The following is a 19,796-nucleotide window of genomic DNA, read 5'->3' on the forward strand; positions in this document are numbered from 1 at the left end:
ATGTGATAATGGCACTGTGATTATGGTTTTTAAAAGTCCTTACTGGGAATTCCCTGGTGGTTTAGGGGGTAGGACTCGGTACTGTTACTGCTGAGGACCCAGGTTCCATCCCTGGTTGTGTGACTAAGATCCCACAAGCCTCGTGTCGTGGCCAAAAAAAATCCTTACTTATAAGAGATACGTCTTGAGGTGTTTATGGGTGAACTAGTATGACGTCTGGGATTTGCTTTAAAGTTCTGGAGGAAAAGAAAATGTGAGGAGAATAGATGAAAAAAAAATTTTTTTAATGTTTATTTACTTATTTGGCTGCTCCAGGTCTTAGTTGCAGCACTCGGGATCTTTACTTGCGGCATGCATGCAGGATCTAGTTCCCTGAACGGGGATCCAACCTGTGCCCCCTGCATTGGGAACGTGGAATCTTAACCATTGGACCACAGGGGAAATCCCATGATGAAAAATGTTTTTAATTGTTGGTTTTGGGTGATAGACTCATGGGGGTTCATTATATTATTCTTTCTATTACTGAGTATTTTTGACAATGTCATAAAAAAGCAAAATATATAGCTGAAAATAATACATCCTCTAGAATGTACTCTCAATTTCTTTGGACCTTTCTTGCTTTGTAGTACTTGTTTGGCAAAACCTCAATCACAGTAGAGTTCAGCGTTCCACCACTCTGCTCCTGCACCCTGTCAGCTGAATACGGTTAAAGAAAAAATGCATGGCATTCTGACTTGTCTCTCTTTGTACTGTCGACCTCAAGTGGGCCCTTAATTCTGCCCAGTAATCATACTACATTTCCCTAGTGTACCTCCTCTCCTACTTTCATAGATGACTTTCATATTTCTCTCCTCAAATCTTCAGTGTCTCTTCGAATCCATCCTCCCTGTCTGCTGATGTCCTTGTTTCCTATTTCACTTAAAAAATTTAAGCAATCAGAAGAAAACTTCCACAAATTAACACCACTGCATCTACCCACTAGCATGTGGAATACTGAGAATTTTTTAAGTTCCCACATTCCCATGGTAGTAGCCAGAAATCAGAGCCAGTTTTAAGTTCAGTCTATTGATAACCCACCCCAGTGAACATGCTTTTGCAAGCCCAGAGACAACCCATTGATTCTGAAAATCAGCCAATCACAGACTCATTTCAGTACACACACCTCCAAGTGCCAACCAATCAACAATATTCTCATGCAAGTTATCACTTCTGCAGAGAATGTCAACACACTTAGACCTCTGAAAGGTCACCAATCCCTGAACTCCCCACTTTCTCTAAATCCAATATAAGATTAGCAGTTTGGTCTTCTCTAAACATGTGCCTGACAAGTATGACTCTCACTGCCTATAGTAAGCAATAAATGCAGCTTTGTCTTTTCATTTCATATATTGAGTGGTTGTCTTATCCTCTGATAGTACTTTACCTTTCCTCCTGTTACTATAGATCAGTGGCTCTCAAATGGGTGCAGTTTTGCCTCCCAGGGGACATTTGGCAATTTCTAGAGACATTTTTGGTTATTACAGATGGGGTGATGGTAGAGGCTGATGTTGCTGCTAAACATCTTACAGTACACAGGACAGCCCCTCACAACAAAGAATTAGCTCACCCAAAAATGTCAAACGTGTAGAGATTGAGAAAACTTGCTGTAGTCTGTGCTCCTACATAAGGCCAACCTTGTACACTCGGCCTAGTCCCCTCTTGCCTACTCAAGGACATTGCCCAGTGATTCTCCCCTCTACTGAACATTCACGTCAGCATTAAGATATTATTTCTCCCGTCTTCAAAATGAGACAAAGCAAAAACCTCTGATTGCAGTTCCTCGTCCAGATACCACTCCATTGTTCTGCTCATCTTTACAGCAAAACTCCTTGAAAAAAATTACCTATTCTCACTGATTCCAATATCTTCCATTCTCCCCCTCATTCCCTCTGCTTCAGCTACACTGGCCTCCTTACTAGGCCTTGAACTTACCAGATGTAGTCCTGCCTTGAGACATTTGCACTCCCTGTTCCCTCTGCCTGGAAGGCTCTTCCAGACACCCACGTGACTTTCTTCCTTACCTCCTTCAATTCTTTGTGACTTCTTTATTCAAATGTCACCTTCTCAGTGAGACCTACCCACATCACTCTATAGACACTTGCAACTCCTCCCCTCCCCAAACAGACACCTGGAATTCCTCTTCCACTTACCCTGCTCTGTTCTTCTCTATAGTGCTTATCTTCTTATAGCATATGTAATTTTCTTATTATGTTTACTTCTGTCTCTCCCCAACCCCACTAGAGTATAATCTTTATAATTTTCACAAGAGTAGGAGTTTTTGTGGATTGTTGTTGTTCATTGCTATATTCCCATTGTTTACAACAGTGCCTGGACCAGAGTACTCAATTAATAATTGTTAAGTAAATGTATGTTAACCTTCTAAAGGATTTAGACTTTATCCTAAAAGCCAAATGTAGCCATTGAAAGACTTTAAGCAACACAGTAGCATGCACAGTTGTGCATTTTGGGAAAAATCACTCTGAAGACTAGGTGATGAATGGATTGGAGCCAAGAGAGGATACAGAATGACCATTAGGGGGTTGCTAAAGAAACCCCAGCAAAAGATGATGATGGGCAAAGATAGCTGAAAGTGGGCAGATTCAAGGTACATTTTGGAGCTAGAAACAACAGGACGTGGTGATGGGTTATACATAGCATATGAGGAAATAGATTTCAAGGAGGACTCCAAGATTTTGGCCTGAACAAGTATGTGTGTATATATATACATATATATATACACGCATATATATATGTATGTATATATATATACACACACATATATGTTTACATATTTACATGTGTATTTCCACACATACATATATATGTATATTTGTGTTCATGTTTGTGTATGGCAGACATTTTGTCTTTTTTCTATAATTTCCCAGTGCCTGGACATAATAGATGCTCAGAAAATGCCAATTTTAAGTCATGAGTCAATAAATACTTTTGAAACTTACAATTGTCAAAGAGTCACTTGGAAAATGTGATGTGGAAGAAAGAGTTTTAGAATCAGAGATGGCCCCTCCTCCCACTTCCATCACTCACCTTGTGACCTTGTGTTTGAGGGACCTGTGGTTATGAGATTAAATGGGATAACGTCTATGAAAGTGGTTGGCACATATCAGTAGGTTCTTGGTAAGTCCTAGTTTTCTTCCCAAGCATTTTAGTATAGGTGGTGGAGGCAGTGATGCACCACCCAGATCCCCCTTCAGGAATGAGGAACTATTTCCTCCAGCCACTGGGAGTACCACCAACAGGAAACCCTTGGCTGTCAGTTCCCTTAGGAGTTATTGACTGGAGAGGGCCATTTTGCCTGAGGTCGCCACCCCGCTTTCTCAAGGATATCCTTCATCCAGTGATTGATCAAGACAGAGGTATAAAAGGCCTAGCCCCTTGCCCCAACTCTGGACAATGCTAAAGGGCCATTAGCTTTAGAGTTTCCAGTAGGGTCTCCTGGGGCCTTCCTTGAGACTGCATCACAGTCCAGCCTCTCCACCTGCCCAATCCTGCTTCCTTCCCCTCCTTTCCATGGTCTTGGTCCCATGTGCCCTCCCCCAAAACTTTCATCATGTTAATCGCCCTCTCAGGGTCACCTTATCCATTTTGTTTGTCCCTGTGAAGCAGACAGCTCTGCTGATAGCTCCAGTTGTCAGACTGTCTTTATTGTGTTTTTTTTCAGGTGAGAATATACAAAAAATGTATGTGGATAAGCTTTTTATGCTATGTAGGACCTCTCCTCTTAAGTCAAACATACGATGTTTGCTAGTATAATCCCTTCATGAAGTAGAAAAATTATCAAACAGCAAAATTTATATTTGTAGTGAAAATTTAGTTTCTATAAAACATGATACTTAATAGGCTTTTAATTGGGCACACATTTATCAAACATTTTGAATTCTTATGGGCTACTTTTTATTGATATATAACTAAAATAACATAAAATTCACCCTTTAATAAAGTGTACCTGTCAGTGACTTTTAGGATATTCACAGGTTTGTGCGACCATTATCACTATCCGATTCCAGGACATTTCATCACTTCAAAAAGAAACCCTCTCCATTCCTCCCTTCCCCCAGCCCTTGGCAACCACTAATCTTTTAATCACTATGGATTTGACTGTTCTGAACATTTCATATAAATGGAGTCATACAATATGTGGCTTTTTGTGTCTGGCTGCTTTCACTGAGCATGATGTTTTCAAGGTTCATCTATGTTGTAGCATGTATTTGTACTTCATTCTTTTTCATGACTGAATAATATCACATTGTATGGATATATCATATTTTGTTTATCTTTTCATCTGTTGATGGACATTTGGGTTGTTTACACTTTTGGGCTATTGTGAATAATGCTGCTATGAATGTGTACAAGTTTTTTGTGCAGACATATGTTTTCAGTTCTCTTACATATAAATCAAGGAGTAAAATTTCTGGGTCATATAGTAACCATGTTGTTTTTTGTTTTTTGGGTTTTTTTTGACCGTGCTGCGTGGCATGTGGGATCATAGTTCCCAGGCCAGGGGTTGAACCCACGCCCCCTGCATTGGAGGTGTGGAGTCTTAACCACTGGACCACCAGGGAAGCCCAGTAACTCTATGTTTAACTCTCAAACTATTTTCCAAAGTGGCTGTACCATTTTACAATCCCATTAGCAATGTATGAGTGTTCTAAACTCTCTGCATCCTCACTGATATTTATTATTGTCTATCTTTCTGATTTTAGATATCCTAGGGAATGTGGAGTGGTATCACAGGTGTTTTTTTTTTTTTAATTTATTTATTTTTGGCTGTGTTGGGTCTTTGTTGCTGCCCGTGGGCTTTCTCTAGTTGCGTCGAGTGTGGGCTCCTCTTCGTTGTTGTGCGCGGGCTTCTCATTGAGGTGGCTTCTCTTGTTGCAGAACACGGGCTCTAGGCGCGCGGGCTTCAGTTGTTGTGGTGTGCGGGTTCTAGAGCACAGGCTCAGTAGTTATGGTGCATGGGCTTCGTAGCTCCGCAGCATGTGGGATCTTCCCGGACCAGGGCTCGAACCCATGTCCCCTGCATTGGCAGACGGATTCTTAACCACTGTGCCACCAGGGAAGCCCCTCAGGTGGTTTTGATGTGCATTTCCCTAATGACTAATGATGTTGAACGTCTTTTCATGTGCTTATTGGCCATTTGTATACCTCCTTTGGAGAAATGTCTATTCAAATCCTTTGCCCATTTTTAAATTGGGGTTTTTTTGTTGTTGTTGCTGAGTTTTCGGAGTTCTTTATGTATTCTTGATATTAAACCCTTATCAAATGTATGATTTGCAAATATGTTCTTCTATTCTGTAGGTTGTTTTTTCACTTTTCTGATAATGTCCTTTGATTCATAAAATTTTATAATTTTGATGAAATCCTATTTATCTATTTTTTCTTTTGTTGCTCATGCTTTTGGTGTCATATCTGAGAATCTATTGCCAAATCCAAGATAATGAAGATTCACCTCTATGTTTTCTTCTAATAGTTTTATGGTTTTAGCAGTTATATGTAGGTCATTGATACACTGAGGATTAATTTTTATATATGGTGTGAGTTAGGGGTCTAGCTTTATTCTGGAAATCCAGTTATTGCAGCACCATTTGTTGAAGAGATTATTTCCCCATTCAATGTACTTGACACACATGTCAAAAGTTCATTGGCCAGGGCTTCCCCGGTGGCGCAGTGGTTGAGAGTCCACCTGCCGATGCAGGGGACACAGGTTCGTGCCCCGGTCCGGGAGGATCCCACATTCCGCGGAGCGGCTGGGCCCGTGAGCCATGGCCGCTGGGCCTGCGCGTCAGGAGCCTGTGCTCTGCAACGCGAGAGGCCACAGCAGTGAGAGGCCCGCGTACCGAAAAAAAAAAAAAAAAAAAAAAAAAAGTTGGCATGCTATAAAGCACAGGGAGCTCAGCTCGGTGCTCTGTGAGGACCTAGATGGGTGGGGTGGAGGGGGTAGGAGGGAGGTCCAAGAGGGAGGGGATATAGTATACATATAGCTGATTCACTTCATTGTACAGCAGAAACTAACACAACATTATAAAGCAACTATACTACAATAAAAAAAAATTGGCTTATTCTAATCAAAATGCAAACAAGGCTCAAACACTACGTTTGGTTGATATGTCTCTTAAAACTCTGTTAATCTGTGGGTTTCCTTTTTCTCCTTCTCCTTGAAATGTAATGGTGAAGAAAACAGGCTATTTGTTCTGTAGAGTTTTCCACATTATATATTTTCCAGGTTACATCCCTAAGATATCATTTAACATATTCTCTGTCCTTTTATTTCCTGTGAACTGGTAGTTAGAGCTAAAACTTTGACTTTATTCAGATTCTGGGTTTTTTTTTTTTTTTTTTTTTGTAAGAATACTTCATCGACATAATGTCTGCTGGTTTCTTTTTGCTGTGCTAGCAGCCATTGATTATCATTGCTTAGATCTATTATGTCATTAGGGGTTACCACCCTCGCATTTTGTTTTTGTGTTATTTCATTTTGTTTTTTATGACTGACTTATTGGCAAGATCAGTCTAGCTATTATGGAGACTGTCCCTCTGGATTTGTTAGATCATTTCACATGCCATTTAACTTGTTCCTTTGTCCCCTGAAAGTTCCTATAAACTGGACATTAGCACTTATATCTTCATTAATTCAAGTTAATGTTTTTGGCATAATTACTCCATAGGTGATATTGTGTACTTCATATTATATCATGTTAGTGGGTATATATTGTCTGCATGCACTTATTTTGAAGGCCCCTCTCCAAAGCATGTTGATACTCATCAGTGTACCCACACTCCATGTTAAAAATCAGCTGTAACCTTTTTAAAAGGCTTTTTTTAAAAAAAAATAATAAATTTATTTATTTATTTACTTTTGGCTGCATTGGGTCTTCATTGCTGCGCAAGGGCTTTCTCTAGTTGCGTCAAGCGGGGGCTACTCTTCGTTGTGGTGTGCAGTCTTCTCATTGCAGTGGCTTCTCTTGTTGTGGAGCACGGCCTTTAGGCACGCGGGCTTCAATAGTTGTGCCTTGCGGGCTCTAGAGTGCAGGTTCAGTAGTTGTGGCGCATGGGCTTAGTTGCTCCGCAGCATGTGGAATCTTCCTGGACCAGGGCTCGAACCCGTGTCCCCTGCATTGGCAGACAGATTCTTAACCACTGAGCCACCAGGAAGTCCTAAAAGGCTTTTAAAATAATTTAATAATTTTAAATTTAGTTCAGAATAAATCTTTCATTTTGTTCTTGGAATTTAAAATGGTTATATATTTATGTAACTATATGAGATGGTTTTCAGTTGATTGGTTAATATCATTTTATTTTTGTAGATTTTCTTCCTTCTTATTATGAAGAATTTTTAACATATACAAAGGTGGGCTAGCTCCCCATCCACTTCTCCCGCCTTATCAAAAGGATTGATAAAGATTGTGTTATCAAAAATTGTTTTTAATGAGATATAATTCATGTACCGTAAAATTCACTTTTCCAAGTGTACAATTCAGTGGTTTTTAATATATTCACAAAATTGTGTAACCATCACCACTATCTAATTTCGGAACATTTTCGTCACCCTAAAAAGAATCCCTGGGCTTCCCTGGTGGTGCAGTGGTTGAGGGTCCGCCTGCTGATGCAGGGGACACGGGTTCGTGTCCCGGTCCGGGAAGATCCCACATGCGGCGGAGCGGCTGGGCCCGTGAGCCATGGCCGCTGAGCCTGCGCATCCGGAGCCTGTGCTCTGCAGCGGGAGAGGCCACAGCAGTGAGAGACCCACGTACCGCACACACACACAAAAAGAATCCCTGTACTCCTTCTTCTCTCCCCCAGCTCCTGGCAACCACCAATCTCCTTCTCTATGGATTTGCCTATTCTGGACATTTTTGAATAAACAGAATCATATAATATGTGGTTTTTTGTGATTGGCTTCCTTCACGTAGCATAATCTTTCAACATTTATCCATGTATCAGTATTCCACTTTTTTATTGCCAAATAATATTCCGTTGTATGGATATACCATATTTTGTTTACTCGTCAGTCCATGGACATTTGGGTTTTTTCTATTTTTGGGCTGTTGTGAATAATACTGCTATAAGCAGCAGTGTACACATCTTTGTGTGGACGTATGTTTTCATTTCTCTTGGGTATACACTTAGGAGTGGAATTGCTGGTTCCTATATTATTTTGAAGCAAATAAATGACTTATATAATTTTATCCACACATATTTCAGTATGTATATCTAAAAGATAAGGACTCTTGGGGAGTTCCCTGGTGGTCCAGTGGTTAGGACTTGGTGCTTTCACTGTCATGGCTGGGGTTCAGTCCCTGGTCGGGGAACTAAAATTCCAAAAGCCATGTGGCACAAAAAAAAAAAGAAAAGGATTCTTGTTAACATAGCCACAATAATATTATTCCACCTAAAAATTAACAATTCTTTATGTCATAAAATATTCAGTGTTCAGATTTCTAGTGGTCTCACCCATGCTTTTTGCCCCAGTTTTTATGAATCAGTATTCACATAAGGCTTACTATTGCACCCTAGGGGTCTTCCCAGGACAGACCCCCCCTGACCCCCACACCATGTCCTCTGCCTGCTGCTTGTTTGTAGAAAAGCTTTAGTCTCTCAGGCCTCCCCTAAGTCACAAAAGGCTGGCTCAAGAGTTAATGTCTGGAAGAATGTGAACATGTAACAAAAGATAGCAGTTGGGCCAGGAGAACTGGTGACAACTTAAACAATAGATCAGCCATATAGTGTAGTCACAGAACCTTTAGTTCCTCCCTGAAGGACATAGACGACAGTGTCTGATGTGCATTCCTGAGTTGTTTTACAGATACTGTAAACCCCACCAGATGGAAGAAGCTAACTGCATGATGACCATGAACACTTAGCCCCCAGACAGGCTGGAGCCTGAAGACTGATGATGTTAACCCCTGTGACATCCCCCTGTTAACTCACCATCAACCAATCAGAGAATTATGCACAAGCTGATCACACACCCTGTGACTCTCCCTCACCTTGCCTTTAAAAACCCTTATCTAAAATCCGTCTGGGAGTTCAGGTCTTTTGAGCATTAGCTGCCCCTACTCCTTGTTCGGCATCTGCAGTAAACGCTGCACATTCCTTCTTTGGCTTTACTGTGCATGGGTGAGTGGACCCAAGTTTGGTTTGGTAATGCTACTAAAGGGTGAATGTTATTGCAATTCGTTGGTATACCTCTTAAGTTGCTCTCTTTTAAAACAGCTTTATTGAGATATAATTCACATAACATATAATTTACTGATTTAAGATGAAGTCAGTGTTGTTTCATCTATCTCACCATCCACTCCTCCCATGTTATTTAAATTTTTTTTGAGATATAATTCACATAACATAAAATTCTCCCTTTTCAAGTGTACAATTCAGTGGTTTTTAATATGTTAACAAAGTTGTGTAACCAATGCCAGTCAAGATTTTTAATATATTCACAGAGTTATACAATCATCACAAGTCTCTTTTTAATCTATAGATTTTATTTCCCTTCAAATCTTTTTCCTCTGGAATTTTTGTTGAAGAAATTTGCTTGTTTATCCTGTAGAATATCCATAGTCTGGATTTTGCTTTTTGCATCTCTGTAGTATTTTTTAATGTTCCTCTGTCCTCCATATTTCCTATAAATTGGTGGTTAGATATAGACCTCTGATGGGATTCAGGTTCAATTTTTTCCTACAAGACTACTTCATAGTCATGTTTACATTCTAGAGTCATGTATGTTTCAACTTTCTTTTTGTGATAACAGCACTGGTTGATGCTCAGTGGGTTGATCTCTGAATTCATTAGAGATTGCAAAATGGTGATAGTCTATCACTCATTATTTATTACTTGGAATACTCCTATAAAAAGAAAATTTTCTTCATCTATTATTTGGTTAATGCTACAGTTTCTTTATAAAAATTAATATTGATTAATTTTGATTTTCATATTTTAGAGCCATAGACTTTTTTTTTCAGGTCTCAAACATTTTTGTAAGCAGTGCTTTCTAATGCTTCATGGGTAAAATACCTGCCCACAGGGCCTGAAAGTAGCAAAATAAGGAGGCGGGGCCAGTGGGACATGAAATTTGCACCAAGAGGATAGGCATCCTCAGCTCCAGCAGATTTTCTTTTTTCTTTTCATCACGTAAGGTTCTCCTACATGAAACGTCACGCAAAAAAAAAAAAAAAAAAAAATCCACCAGATCTAAGAATCTTGAAAAGTTTTGTTTCCCTTGAGGAATTAATATGGTTTTCCCTTACCACTCATAAACGTCAGTGAACAATCTATTTTCCCACTTTGCACTGTGCCCAGTAAGTTCAAAGCCAAATTTTCTGTTTAATTTTGGAACAATAGGAATTCCTGATCTGTACATCTACATTTTTCTTTGATCTTGATCCTCCGTACCTGTTCCTGTCTTCCAGCTGATTCAAATTTTCTATGAGCAAAAAGGAATTTGAACAAAAACATTTACATAGCCATCAGTCATCTATGAAAGAACATTTTTCTTGGGACTCTTAATTCACTGCTGGGTGTTATTTTAACAATCCTTCTAACGTAATAAGCCTGAAACGGCTTCTCATTGGGGTCTTAATTTGTATTCTATGATTACTGGTGAGCTTGAACATCTTCCCATGTTTGTTAACCAGGTTTAAAACTGTTTGCCTGGGACGTGGCTTATATTGAATTAGGGAGGAGTTGCGCCAGTCGACTGAAAGACAAGACAAATGAAACCTCATTCTTACAGTTAAGCTTTGACTCCGCCCCCTGTTTTTTTCCCCTCGAAGAGAGCTCTTTGTGTAGTGTGGGAAAGGGATCTCAGCCTGTAAAGCTGGCAGAACACAGTACTGCCTCAAAATATCTGTATTATGTGCGCGTCCCGTTCCTGAATCCTGACACGCCTGGAGTCGCCACTGGGACTCTCTGCAGGCGTGGCCTCTCTCACTCGGCCTTCGATTGGCTCGCCTGATCCCGCAGGAGTCACCACGACGCGGTCTTGCTTAGCGCGGTGGATGCGAGTGATGAGTGGCTGCTTCTGCCTTTCTCTCCCCCCACTTTTTTTTTAGCCATAGCTATGGTTACCACGTCTCTCCCCGCCTCCCTCCACCTACCAAGAAGACGACTGGCCATTGGTTCTCTGTCACCAAGTCCGTCAGTCATTGGCCGCTGGTAAGACAGGGCGCTCCCCCTTCCCCTGTCTCCCGGGTCTCTTGAGGAGCCCAGGAAGGAGCCTCAGCTAGTGCCGCCGGGCCACGGGCTGCCGCGATCGGATTGCAGCCGTCGTTAGCGGGTCATGTCGGCCGCCCAGGGCTGGGACAGGAACCGCCGGAGGGGAGGAGGCGCCGCAGGCGGTGGCGGCGGCGGCGGCGGCGGAGGTAGCGGGGCCGGCGGGGGCAGTGGGGGCAGCGGGGGTCGGGGGACCGGCCAGCTCAACCGCTTCGTGCAACTCTCCGGGCGGCCGCACCTGCCAGGTGAGTCGTAGGGCACGATCCTGACAGCTCGCGGGCGCGGCGGGAAGGTGATTGCTACCTTTCCTTTTCTCCCTGTCTTTCTTTTCCTTGGGAGGAGGAAAGGCAGGCCCCACGCATAGCAAAGCGACTGGGGCTTAGAGAAAAGGAAAGGTGTCTTTGAGGTCGGGGAGGGAACAGGAACACAGCGGAAAATAAAAAGTATTTTTGCTCTGTTGAAAGGTCTGTGCTGAGAGTTGTGTTTTCTTTTCAAAGGAGAGGCCGCTGTCTCATTGACATTCTCAGATGTTTCGCTTACTCGATTCCCAGTCTCGTCCTCTTCCGCAGTTTGATCTTGTAAAAGAAAGACATTGGCGCCTAGCTGTGGGAAATATTTTTAAGGAGAGAAAAGGGAAGAGCATCCCAAAGAGTGATTTTTGTAAAAAAAAACCACCTCGAGTGTGTAAGAGTTAGGCATTCTGAAACAAGAAAGGAGGAGGAAGTGGGGTGGGTGGGAGGTGGGTGGGAAACAGAACCAAGAGAATTAGGGAAAACTAGTTGAATTATTAATATTTTGGAAGGTACAGAGACAGAATAGATAGTGTGTATGGATTTTAATGGGAGAAAATGAAGATCAGGAATATACTCAGTGACAAAATTATGCAGTGTCTACCATATGAAAACAGCTGATTGAGAACTGGAAAAATGTACCCAGTGTGATTATTTCACGTTTTTGCCTACGATTTCCTATCCTTGTGTCCTTGTGTTCAAATGACTTGAAAGACAGACAAATCAAATCGATGTGTGTGTGCAGCAAATTTAAAGAACTACATTTGTAAGTGAATATTCAGTATAGTAGAATAAAGGTGTACTGCCCAGAATGTCAGGTATTATATTGGGCAAGCTTATTTTTACCATGACGAGAACTATCAAGAATGTGTGTTAATCTTTCACCATGTTTTTTGTGAATAAGATTGAAGTTGATTTTACCAGTGATATATTTGTTTAGCTGATGAGTTTTGAGAATATGAGGGTTTTTGAATTGTGTTTACTACCATGCCTTGTACTTCCAAGTAGTAAAAAATTATTATTTGATTAATTTGAAGATAAAGGGAATTTTGAATATTCAATGAGACAATTGCTTGTGTTTGTGATAAGGTTATTGATGTATGCTAGAAATGCACCATTTATATGTGCCATTAAAATTAACAGTGAAGCAGTTTTAGTCAAATATATAATACACCAAAAGTTGGATTTGAGATGATAGTATCAGACTGGGTATTCTTAAAATTGCTAAATATATGCTCTTTAACATGAAAAAAAGGAGAAATCTTTTTTTCTTACCCCAAATTAATAGCAAAAAATTTCATTTTTGTGTATTGAGAGGTTAGAAGATAAATCTGTTACCAAAGACTATAACCAGTTTGTCCTCTACTACTGCAATCTTAGGTCTTTGATCTTAGATTAATTATACCATAGGCTTCATATAGGCATTCATATAGGCTCGAAGAAACTGGTTGGTGCACTTCCTCACTGCCACCACCTGATGGCAGTGGAGGCCATAATTTCTGAAAAGGGGGTTAGGTGTGGAGCTATCTCTGCATTCTCTTAGCACACAAGGCCAAGAACACCCATTTGCCCAGAGGTAAAGATAAATGTGTTTAAACTGTGAAAATTCATGCAGTGGAACCATCAGCTCTTCTTTTCTGCTTTCTTTTCTCCTTGACTGGCACTTAATTCTTCCTTTCCCAAGTAGGAAGCCTCTGTCTTCTCTTCACTCTCAGAATTAAGAACATCTGATGTTTCAGTATATACTTTGAAATTCTTTCACACCAATTCTTTATTTTTACAAGTATTGCAGTTTAAGCCTTACCTCTCCCCTTGATTGAAAGATTTTATTTTGATATGTTTAAAAAGATTTTAGGTGATGGGGAGGGGTAGAAATCTCTAGGCCTGTTTTATGGTTGACCATGGAGGTTAAAAAATAATAAGTTTTTGAACTAACTTTCTCCTGCCTTTGAATTCTAATCCCATTTTCCATTTTTCATCCTTCTCTAGCAAGATTTTCAGATACTGGGCACTCAGAACCCTTTCTTACTTTTTTGCACATCTACCCTCTCTCTAGCCCCCAAAGAAACAAAACAATAAAATCAAAACAACCTGGTCTTGGAGTGTTCTCTCTTTCAGTGATAGCATCTTTATTCCTGCAGTTATACACACCTGAAACTTGGGCATCCTCCTTAAGGGTTTCCTCTTCCTTGCATTTCAGGTGTAATCAGTCACCAAGTCCTATTTATTTTATTTGTGGCAGTCCATGCTGCCATCATCCCTGATTTAGGTCTCCTGCACCAGCTTTCTAAGCAGTCTTCCTGCTTCTACTCTTACCCTGCAGTGTGTACAGCACACTAATCTTTTGCAAGCACAAGTCTGTTCTCATCTCAGCTTACAACCCTTTACTAGCTTTTCATCGCTCTTAAGATGAGGCAAAAGTCCTTAACATGGCCCAAAAGCCACCGCATGGTCTGGCCCCTCTCTAGCTCTCCAGATAACCCTACATCATGTTGTCTTGCTCTTTGATCTTTTTCTGCCTCCTTAGATCATGCTCCCTTCTGCCACAGTGCCATTGTACTTACTATTCCATCATCCAGCAACCCTCTTACTCCTCCTGTTCTTTTTTTTTTTTTTTTTTGCCGTACGCTGACCTCTCACTGTTGTGGCCTCTCCCGTTGCAGAGGACAGGCTCCGGACGCGCAGGCTCAGCGGCCATGGCTCACGGGCCCAGCCGCTCCGCGGCATGTGGGATCTTCCCGGACCAGGGCACGAACCCGTGTCCCCTGCATCGGCAGGCGGACTCTCAACCACTGTGCCACCAGGGGAGCCCTCTCCTGTTCTTTTTTTAAACTTATTTTCCGTTGGATCTCAGCTTGGTCACACTGTTTTTCAGGGAAGTCTTCTCTGACCTTCTATTTGTTCTTTTCTCCCTATACACACTCATGCTATCATGTGGTTCTCCTTGGGCATGTATTACCATTTGTGTGTGATTCCTTGATATGCATGATTTGCTACTCTTTATATATACATATACACATATACATCAAATATATATGTATATATACATGTATACATACACACACATATATATTCTTAAATTCTAAATTAATACATTGGCATTATGTGTAAGCAACTAAGTTCTTGTGAATGTGATTGGTTAGTGTGGTTCAATTCCCTGTAGCCCCATTGACTCTGGACAAATGGATACAATCAATTTCTTAAACATAAAAATAGTGGACTAGACTCTGCATCCACGGTGACAGCACAAATAATGTTTTGTGAAACCTTGTTTGAGCAGCTTCTTACTTTTTTTCTGTCTCCTAAAATACAGTAGTGATTATGTGTTTGCCCCATAGGCCAAGAAATTCATAGCTTCTTAGTCCTGGATTTCTCCTAACTCATAATCTCCATATACACAGTAAAGCACAGGGACAGTGCTCTCTGTAGAATAAATATGCAGGTGTAGAGCTCAGGGGCAAGGAGATCATGGGGACAATGAACCCACATTACTATTGTGATTTAACTGTGTGAATTTGAGTAAATGCCATGTGTTTCTTGGGGAAACAGTTAAACATTGTTGCTAATGTAGGAACTGGAAAACTGACAAAGAGGAGGAAAAATATAACAATTGGTAAAGCTGGGTAAAAATAATACTGAAAATCTTAACTTAAAAATTTTCAATGTGATATATGTTCATGATATAAGATACAAATGGTACAAATGGTAAAAGGCAGATTTTCCTTCTTCCTTTGACCCAAGCTAATTGGCTTGTGTGTGTGTGTGTGTGTGTGTGTGTGTGTGTGTGTGTGAGTGTAGGAGGGGAGAAAAATGGTAGCATTTCTTTGTTTGGATGGGCATTTAAAACGTTTACAGTCTTGCTAATCCAAAGGATGATACAGTTAATATCCCTTTAGAGTAAATTGCTAGATGTACAATTGCTGGGTCAAAGGATATGTGCTATTTAAATTTTGATAGATATTGTCAAATTGCCCTTCAGAGACGTTGTACCAGTTTGTGTTCCGCTATTGGTGCTGGAGTTCTGGCTTTCCATACCTTTGGTAACGGTGTGGGTTATTAAACTTTTTTTACATTGCCAATTTAAAAGGTATATTTTTCTTCATCTTTTGTATAAGAACCATACAGCCATATTTGTTTCCTTTATTTATAACATCTGCTTATCATTCTTATTCATCTGGTTATATTTTTTGTTCATTTTTCTACTGGGATGTTTAATATTGTTTATAGGAGCTCTGTTTTACGGAAATTAGTTGCCTTGGTTATGTGTTGCAGATATTTGTCACAGTTTCATTTAGCTTTTAACCTTGTTTATGGTATATTTTTTCAGAAATTAGAAATTTTTGCAGAATTTAAATTTTGCAGAAATTAAAGTTTTGCAGAAATTAAAGTTTTTTTGTAGTTGTAATTATTAATCTTTTTTTGGATTTTAGGGTTTTTTGTCATAAGAAAGGCCTTTCCTATTTCAATATTATTTCTAATTAAAATTCTTGTGTTTTTCCTGGTAATTTTATAATTTATTTTTAAGTTAAGTTATTCATACAAAATTTAAGTTATGTAAAGTATTCAGGTAGGAATTTACTATTCTTCTAGGTGGCTACCCAGTTATCACAGTATTGAAATATTATCTATAGGTGTACTTAGTTCCTACATATAATTTGGCACTCTTACTGGACTTTTTATTGTGTTTCATTGATCAGTTTACCTATTTATACCTAGTGACCCCATTCTTTGATTATAGTCCTCTCTCATTCTACTTCTTGGAGTTTTCCTGAATATTCTTTGCTTGTTCTGTAAAACTTAGAATTAGTTTATCGAGCTCCCCTCCCCCATCTTTTGGTATTTTTATTGATACTGCATTATATTTGTAGACTGATTTAGAGATCATTGACATCTTTTTGAGGTTCAGTCTCCTGTTCAGGAACAGGGTGTACATTCATTTCTTGTTGTTCAAGAGTTCTTTTGTAGCCCTCATAACATTTTAAAGTTTTTTTCATGTAGACCTTTCACATTTCTTTTATGTTTATTCCTGGTGTTTTATCTTTTTAGTTGCTATTGTAAATGGGGTTTCTATTGCTATTATGTCTTTTATCTTGTTGTTTGAATATGGTAATGCTATTAATTTCTGAGTATTAATTTTGTACCTGGCCACCTTTGGAATTCTCATACTATCTGTAATGGTTTCCCAGTTGTTTTTCTAGGGTTTTGCAGCTAAATAATCATATCATTACCAAGTAAAGATAATTTTATCTCCTCCTTTCCAGCTTTTATACTTATTTCTTTCTTTTGTCAAATTGATTTGGCTAGTACTTTCCAAAAATATTAAACAATAAGATAGTAGTGGATCTTTGCCTTATTCCTGACATCAATTCGAGTTTTTTTTTTTTTTTTTTGCGGTATGCGGGCCTCTCACTGATGTGGCCTCTCCCGTTGCGGAGCACAGGCTCCGGACGCGCAGGCCTAGTGGCCATGGCTCACGGGCCCATACGCTCCGCGGCACGTGGGATCTGCCCGGACCGGGGCACGAACCCATGTCCCCTGCATCGGCTTTCCTGTTAAGATTAGACCTGACTTTAGGTTGAAGTACACATATTATGTTAAAGTAGTCAGCTCTTACCATTTTATTAAGATTTTTTAAAATATGGAAGGAAAATTTAGCCTCTGTGGGAATTATGTAATTTTTTTCCTTTGGTTACTATTGTGGTGAATTGTACTAGTAGATTTACTATTACTGGACCATCCTTGCTTTCCTGAATCAATTCACTTTGTTATTGTGTATTATTATTTTAAAATGTGCTGCTGGGTTCTATTTGCTAAACTTTATCTAGAAATTTTGCATCATTCTTCTTAAGCTAAATTGCTTTGTAGTTTTCTTTTATGTATTTTATCTTTGTTAGATTATGCCACTTTCATAAAAGTAATTTCAAACTTTTCTTTCTTTTTCTATGCTTTTGTCTTTCCCTGTCCAGTTAAATGGCATTGAAGTTAAAGATTTGGTTGAATTGCCTGTGAAATTACTTGGACCTTGAATATTTTGGGGGGAGAATTGCTCTTTGACAATTATCTCCTTACTTCTATGATAATTCGACTGCTTATAGTTTATATCTTTGAGAGGAAGATTTGCTAGCTTATATTATCCTAGAAAATAATCCGTTTCATCTAAGTTTTCAAAATTATTTGTGTGAAGTAGGCAAGATACTCTTTAACGATTAAAAAAAAATTTCCTGTGTCTGTGACTACATTATCACTTTACTCATTATCACTTCTTATTTTGTACATGTGAGGCCTTGCCCTTTTTTTGGTTTGTTTTTGTTTAGAACCAGCTCTTGGATTTTTTTTTTTAATAAATTTATTTATTTATTTACTTTTGGCTGTGTTGGGTCTTCGTTGCTGTGCACGGGCTTTCTCTAGTTGCAGTGAGTGGGGGCTACTCTTGGTTGTGGTGCAGGGGCTTCTCTTGTTGCGGAGCACGGGCTTTAGGCACGCAGGCTTCAGTAGCTGTGGCTTGCGGGCTCAGTAGTTGTGGCTTGTGGGCTCTAGAGCACAGGCTCAGTAGTTCTGGTGCATGGGCTTAGTTGCTCCATGGCATGTGGGATCTTCCCAGACCGGGGCTCGAACCCGCGTCTCCTGCATTGGCAGGTGGATTCTTAACCACTGAGCCACCAGGGAAGCCCACTCTTGGATTTTTAAAAAAATTAGTTCTATTATTTTTCTCTCTTTTCTTATTTATTTATCTTTTCTTTCATGTTTTAAATCCTTCCTTTAGGTTTCCTTTGGTTTATTTTGTGGTTGTTTTTCTGTCTTCTTATGTTAGTTGCTTAATGTTCTTTTCATTCTTTCTAAGTGTTTAAATTATGAGTTTTTTCCTGAATACTACTTGAGTTGTGTCTTGTAGGTTGTAGGCTTCTTGTAGTTATTTTCTAAATATTTTGCAGTTCAATTATTTATTTATTTTCTTTGGCACAATAGTGGTTAATCCTTTTAAACTTTAACATTTTCATTCCTGTGGTTTTAGTAGCTTTATTGAGATGCACTTCACATACTATACAATTCACCATTTAAAGTGTTCAATTCAGTGGGTTTTAGTATATTCAGATTTGTGGAATTATTACCACAGTCAATTTTAGAACATTTTCATCACTTCAAGAAGAAGCCACATGTCCTTTAAGCTGTCACTCCCTTATCCTCCTGTCCCATCCTCCCCTACCCACTATCCCAGCTCTAAGCAACCATAGTCTACTGTCTCTATAGATTTCCTTATTAGGGACTTTTTCATATAAATGGAATCATAGAGTCTTTTGTGACTGCCTTCTTTCACTTTCCATACTATTTTCAAAGTTTATTCATTTGATGCAGGTATCAGTACTTCATTCCTTTTTCTGGTTAAATAATATTCCATTGTATGGATATATACCACATTTTGTTTATCCATTGATGGAAATATAGATTGTTTTCGCTTTTTGTCTATTATGAATAATGCTGCTGTAAACATTTGTGTACAGATCTGTGTGTGGAGATACGTTTTCGTTTCTCTTAGGTATATACCGAGGTATAGAATTGTTGGGTCATTTAGTAACTCTGTGCTATATGTTTAATCATTTCAGGGACTGTCAAACTGTTTTCCAAAGTGGCTGGAATTTTACATCCCTACCAGTGGTATAAGAGGGTTCCAGTTTCTTCACATCTTTGTCAACACTTGTTGTTATCTGACTTTTTGATTTCAGTCATCCTAGTGGGAATGAAGTGGCATCCCATTGTAGTTTTTGATTTGCATTTCCCTGATGTCTAATGATGTCAAGCACTTTTTCTTTTTCTTTCCTTTCCTTTCCTTTCCTGCTTTCTTCCTTTCTTTCTGTTTTTTTTTTTTTTTGAGGTATGGTTGACATTGAGTATCTTTTCATGTGCTTGTTGACTAATTGTATGTCTTTGGAGAAATGTCTATTAGATCCTTTGCTCAATTTTTAATTGGATTATTTGTCTTTATTATTGAATTGTAAGACCTCTTTGTATATTTTAGGTACGAGTCCCTTATCAGGTATATGATTTGCAAATATTTTTCCTGTTCTGTGGTTGTCTTTTCACTTTCTTAATTGTGTTCTTTGAAGCATGAAAGTTTTAAATTTTGATGAAGTCCAATTTATCTTATTTTTTTTCTTTTGTTGCTCTTGCTTTTGGTGTCATATCTAAGAATCCTTTGCCAAATCCAAGGTCATGAAGAACTCACCCCTTTGTTTTTTTCTAAGA

General features: G+C 39.3%; 1 protein-coding gene across 3 annotated transcripts in view; it reads left to right on the plus strand.

Annotated features, from left to right (window-relative positions):
- Positions 1 to 11,247: 11,247 nt before the first annotated feature.
- KLHDC10 (kelch domain containing 10) overlaps positions 11,248 to 19,796 on the plus strand; it is a 59,038-nt gene continuing 50,489 nt past the window's right edge. For 2 of the 3 annotated variants that reach the window (XM_060020885.1, XM_060020886.1), the window contains exon 1: positions 11,248 to 11,510. In XM_060020885.1, coding sequence (XP_059876868.1) covers positions 11,333 to 11,510 — 178 coding nt within the window. In that variant the 5' untranslated portion in view covers positions 11,248 to 11,332. The remainder of the gene's footprint in view (positions 11,511 to 19,796) is intronic. The other variant, XM_060020888.1, reaches the window with a different exon arrangement.

Source organism: Delphinus delphis, chromosome 9 (assembly GCF_949987515.2).
Source record: "Delphinus delphis chromosome 9, mDelDel1.2, whole genome shotgun sequence".
Taxonomy (NCBI): Eukaryota; Metazoa; Chordata; class Mammalia; order Artiodactyla; family Delphinidae; genus Delphinus; species Delphinus delphis.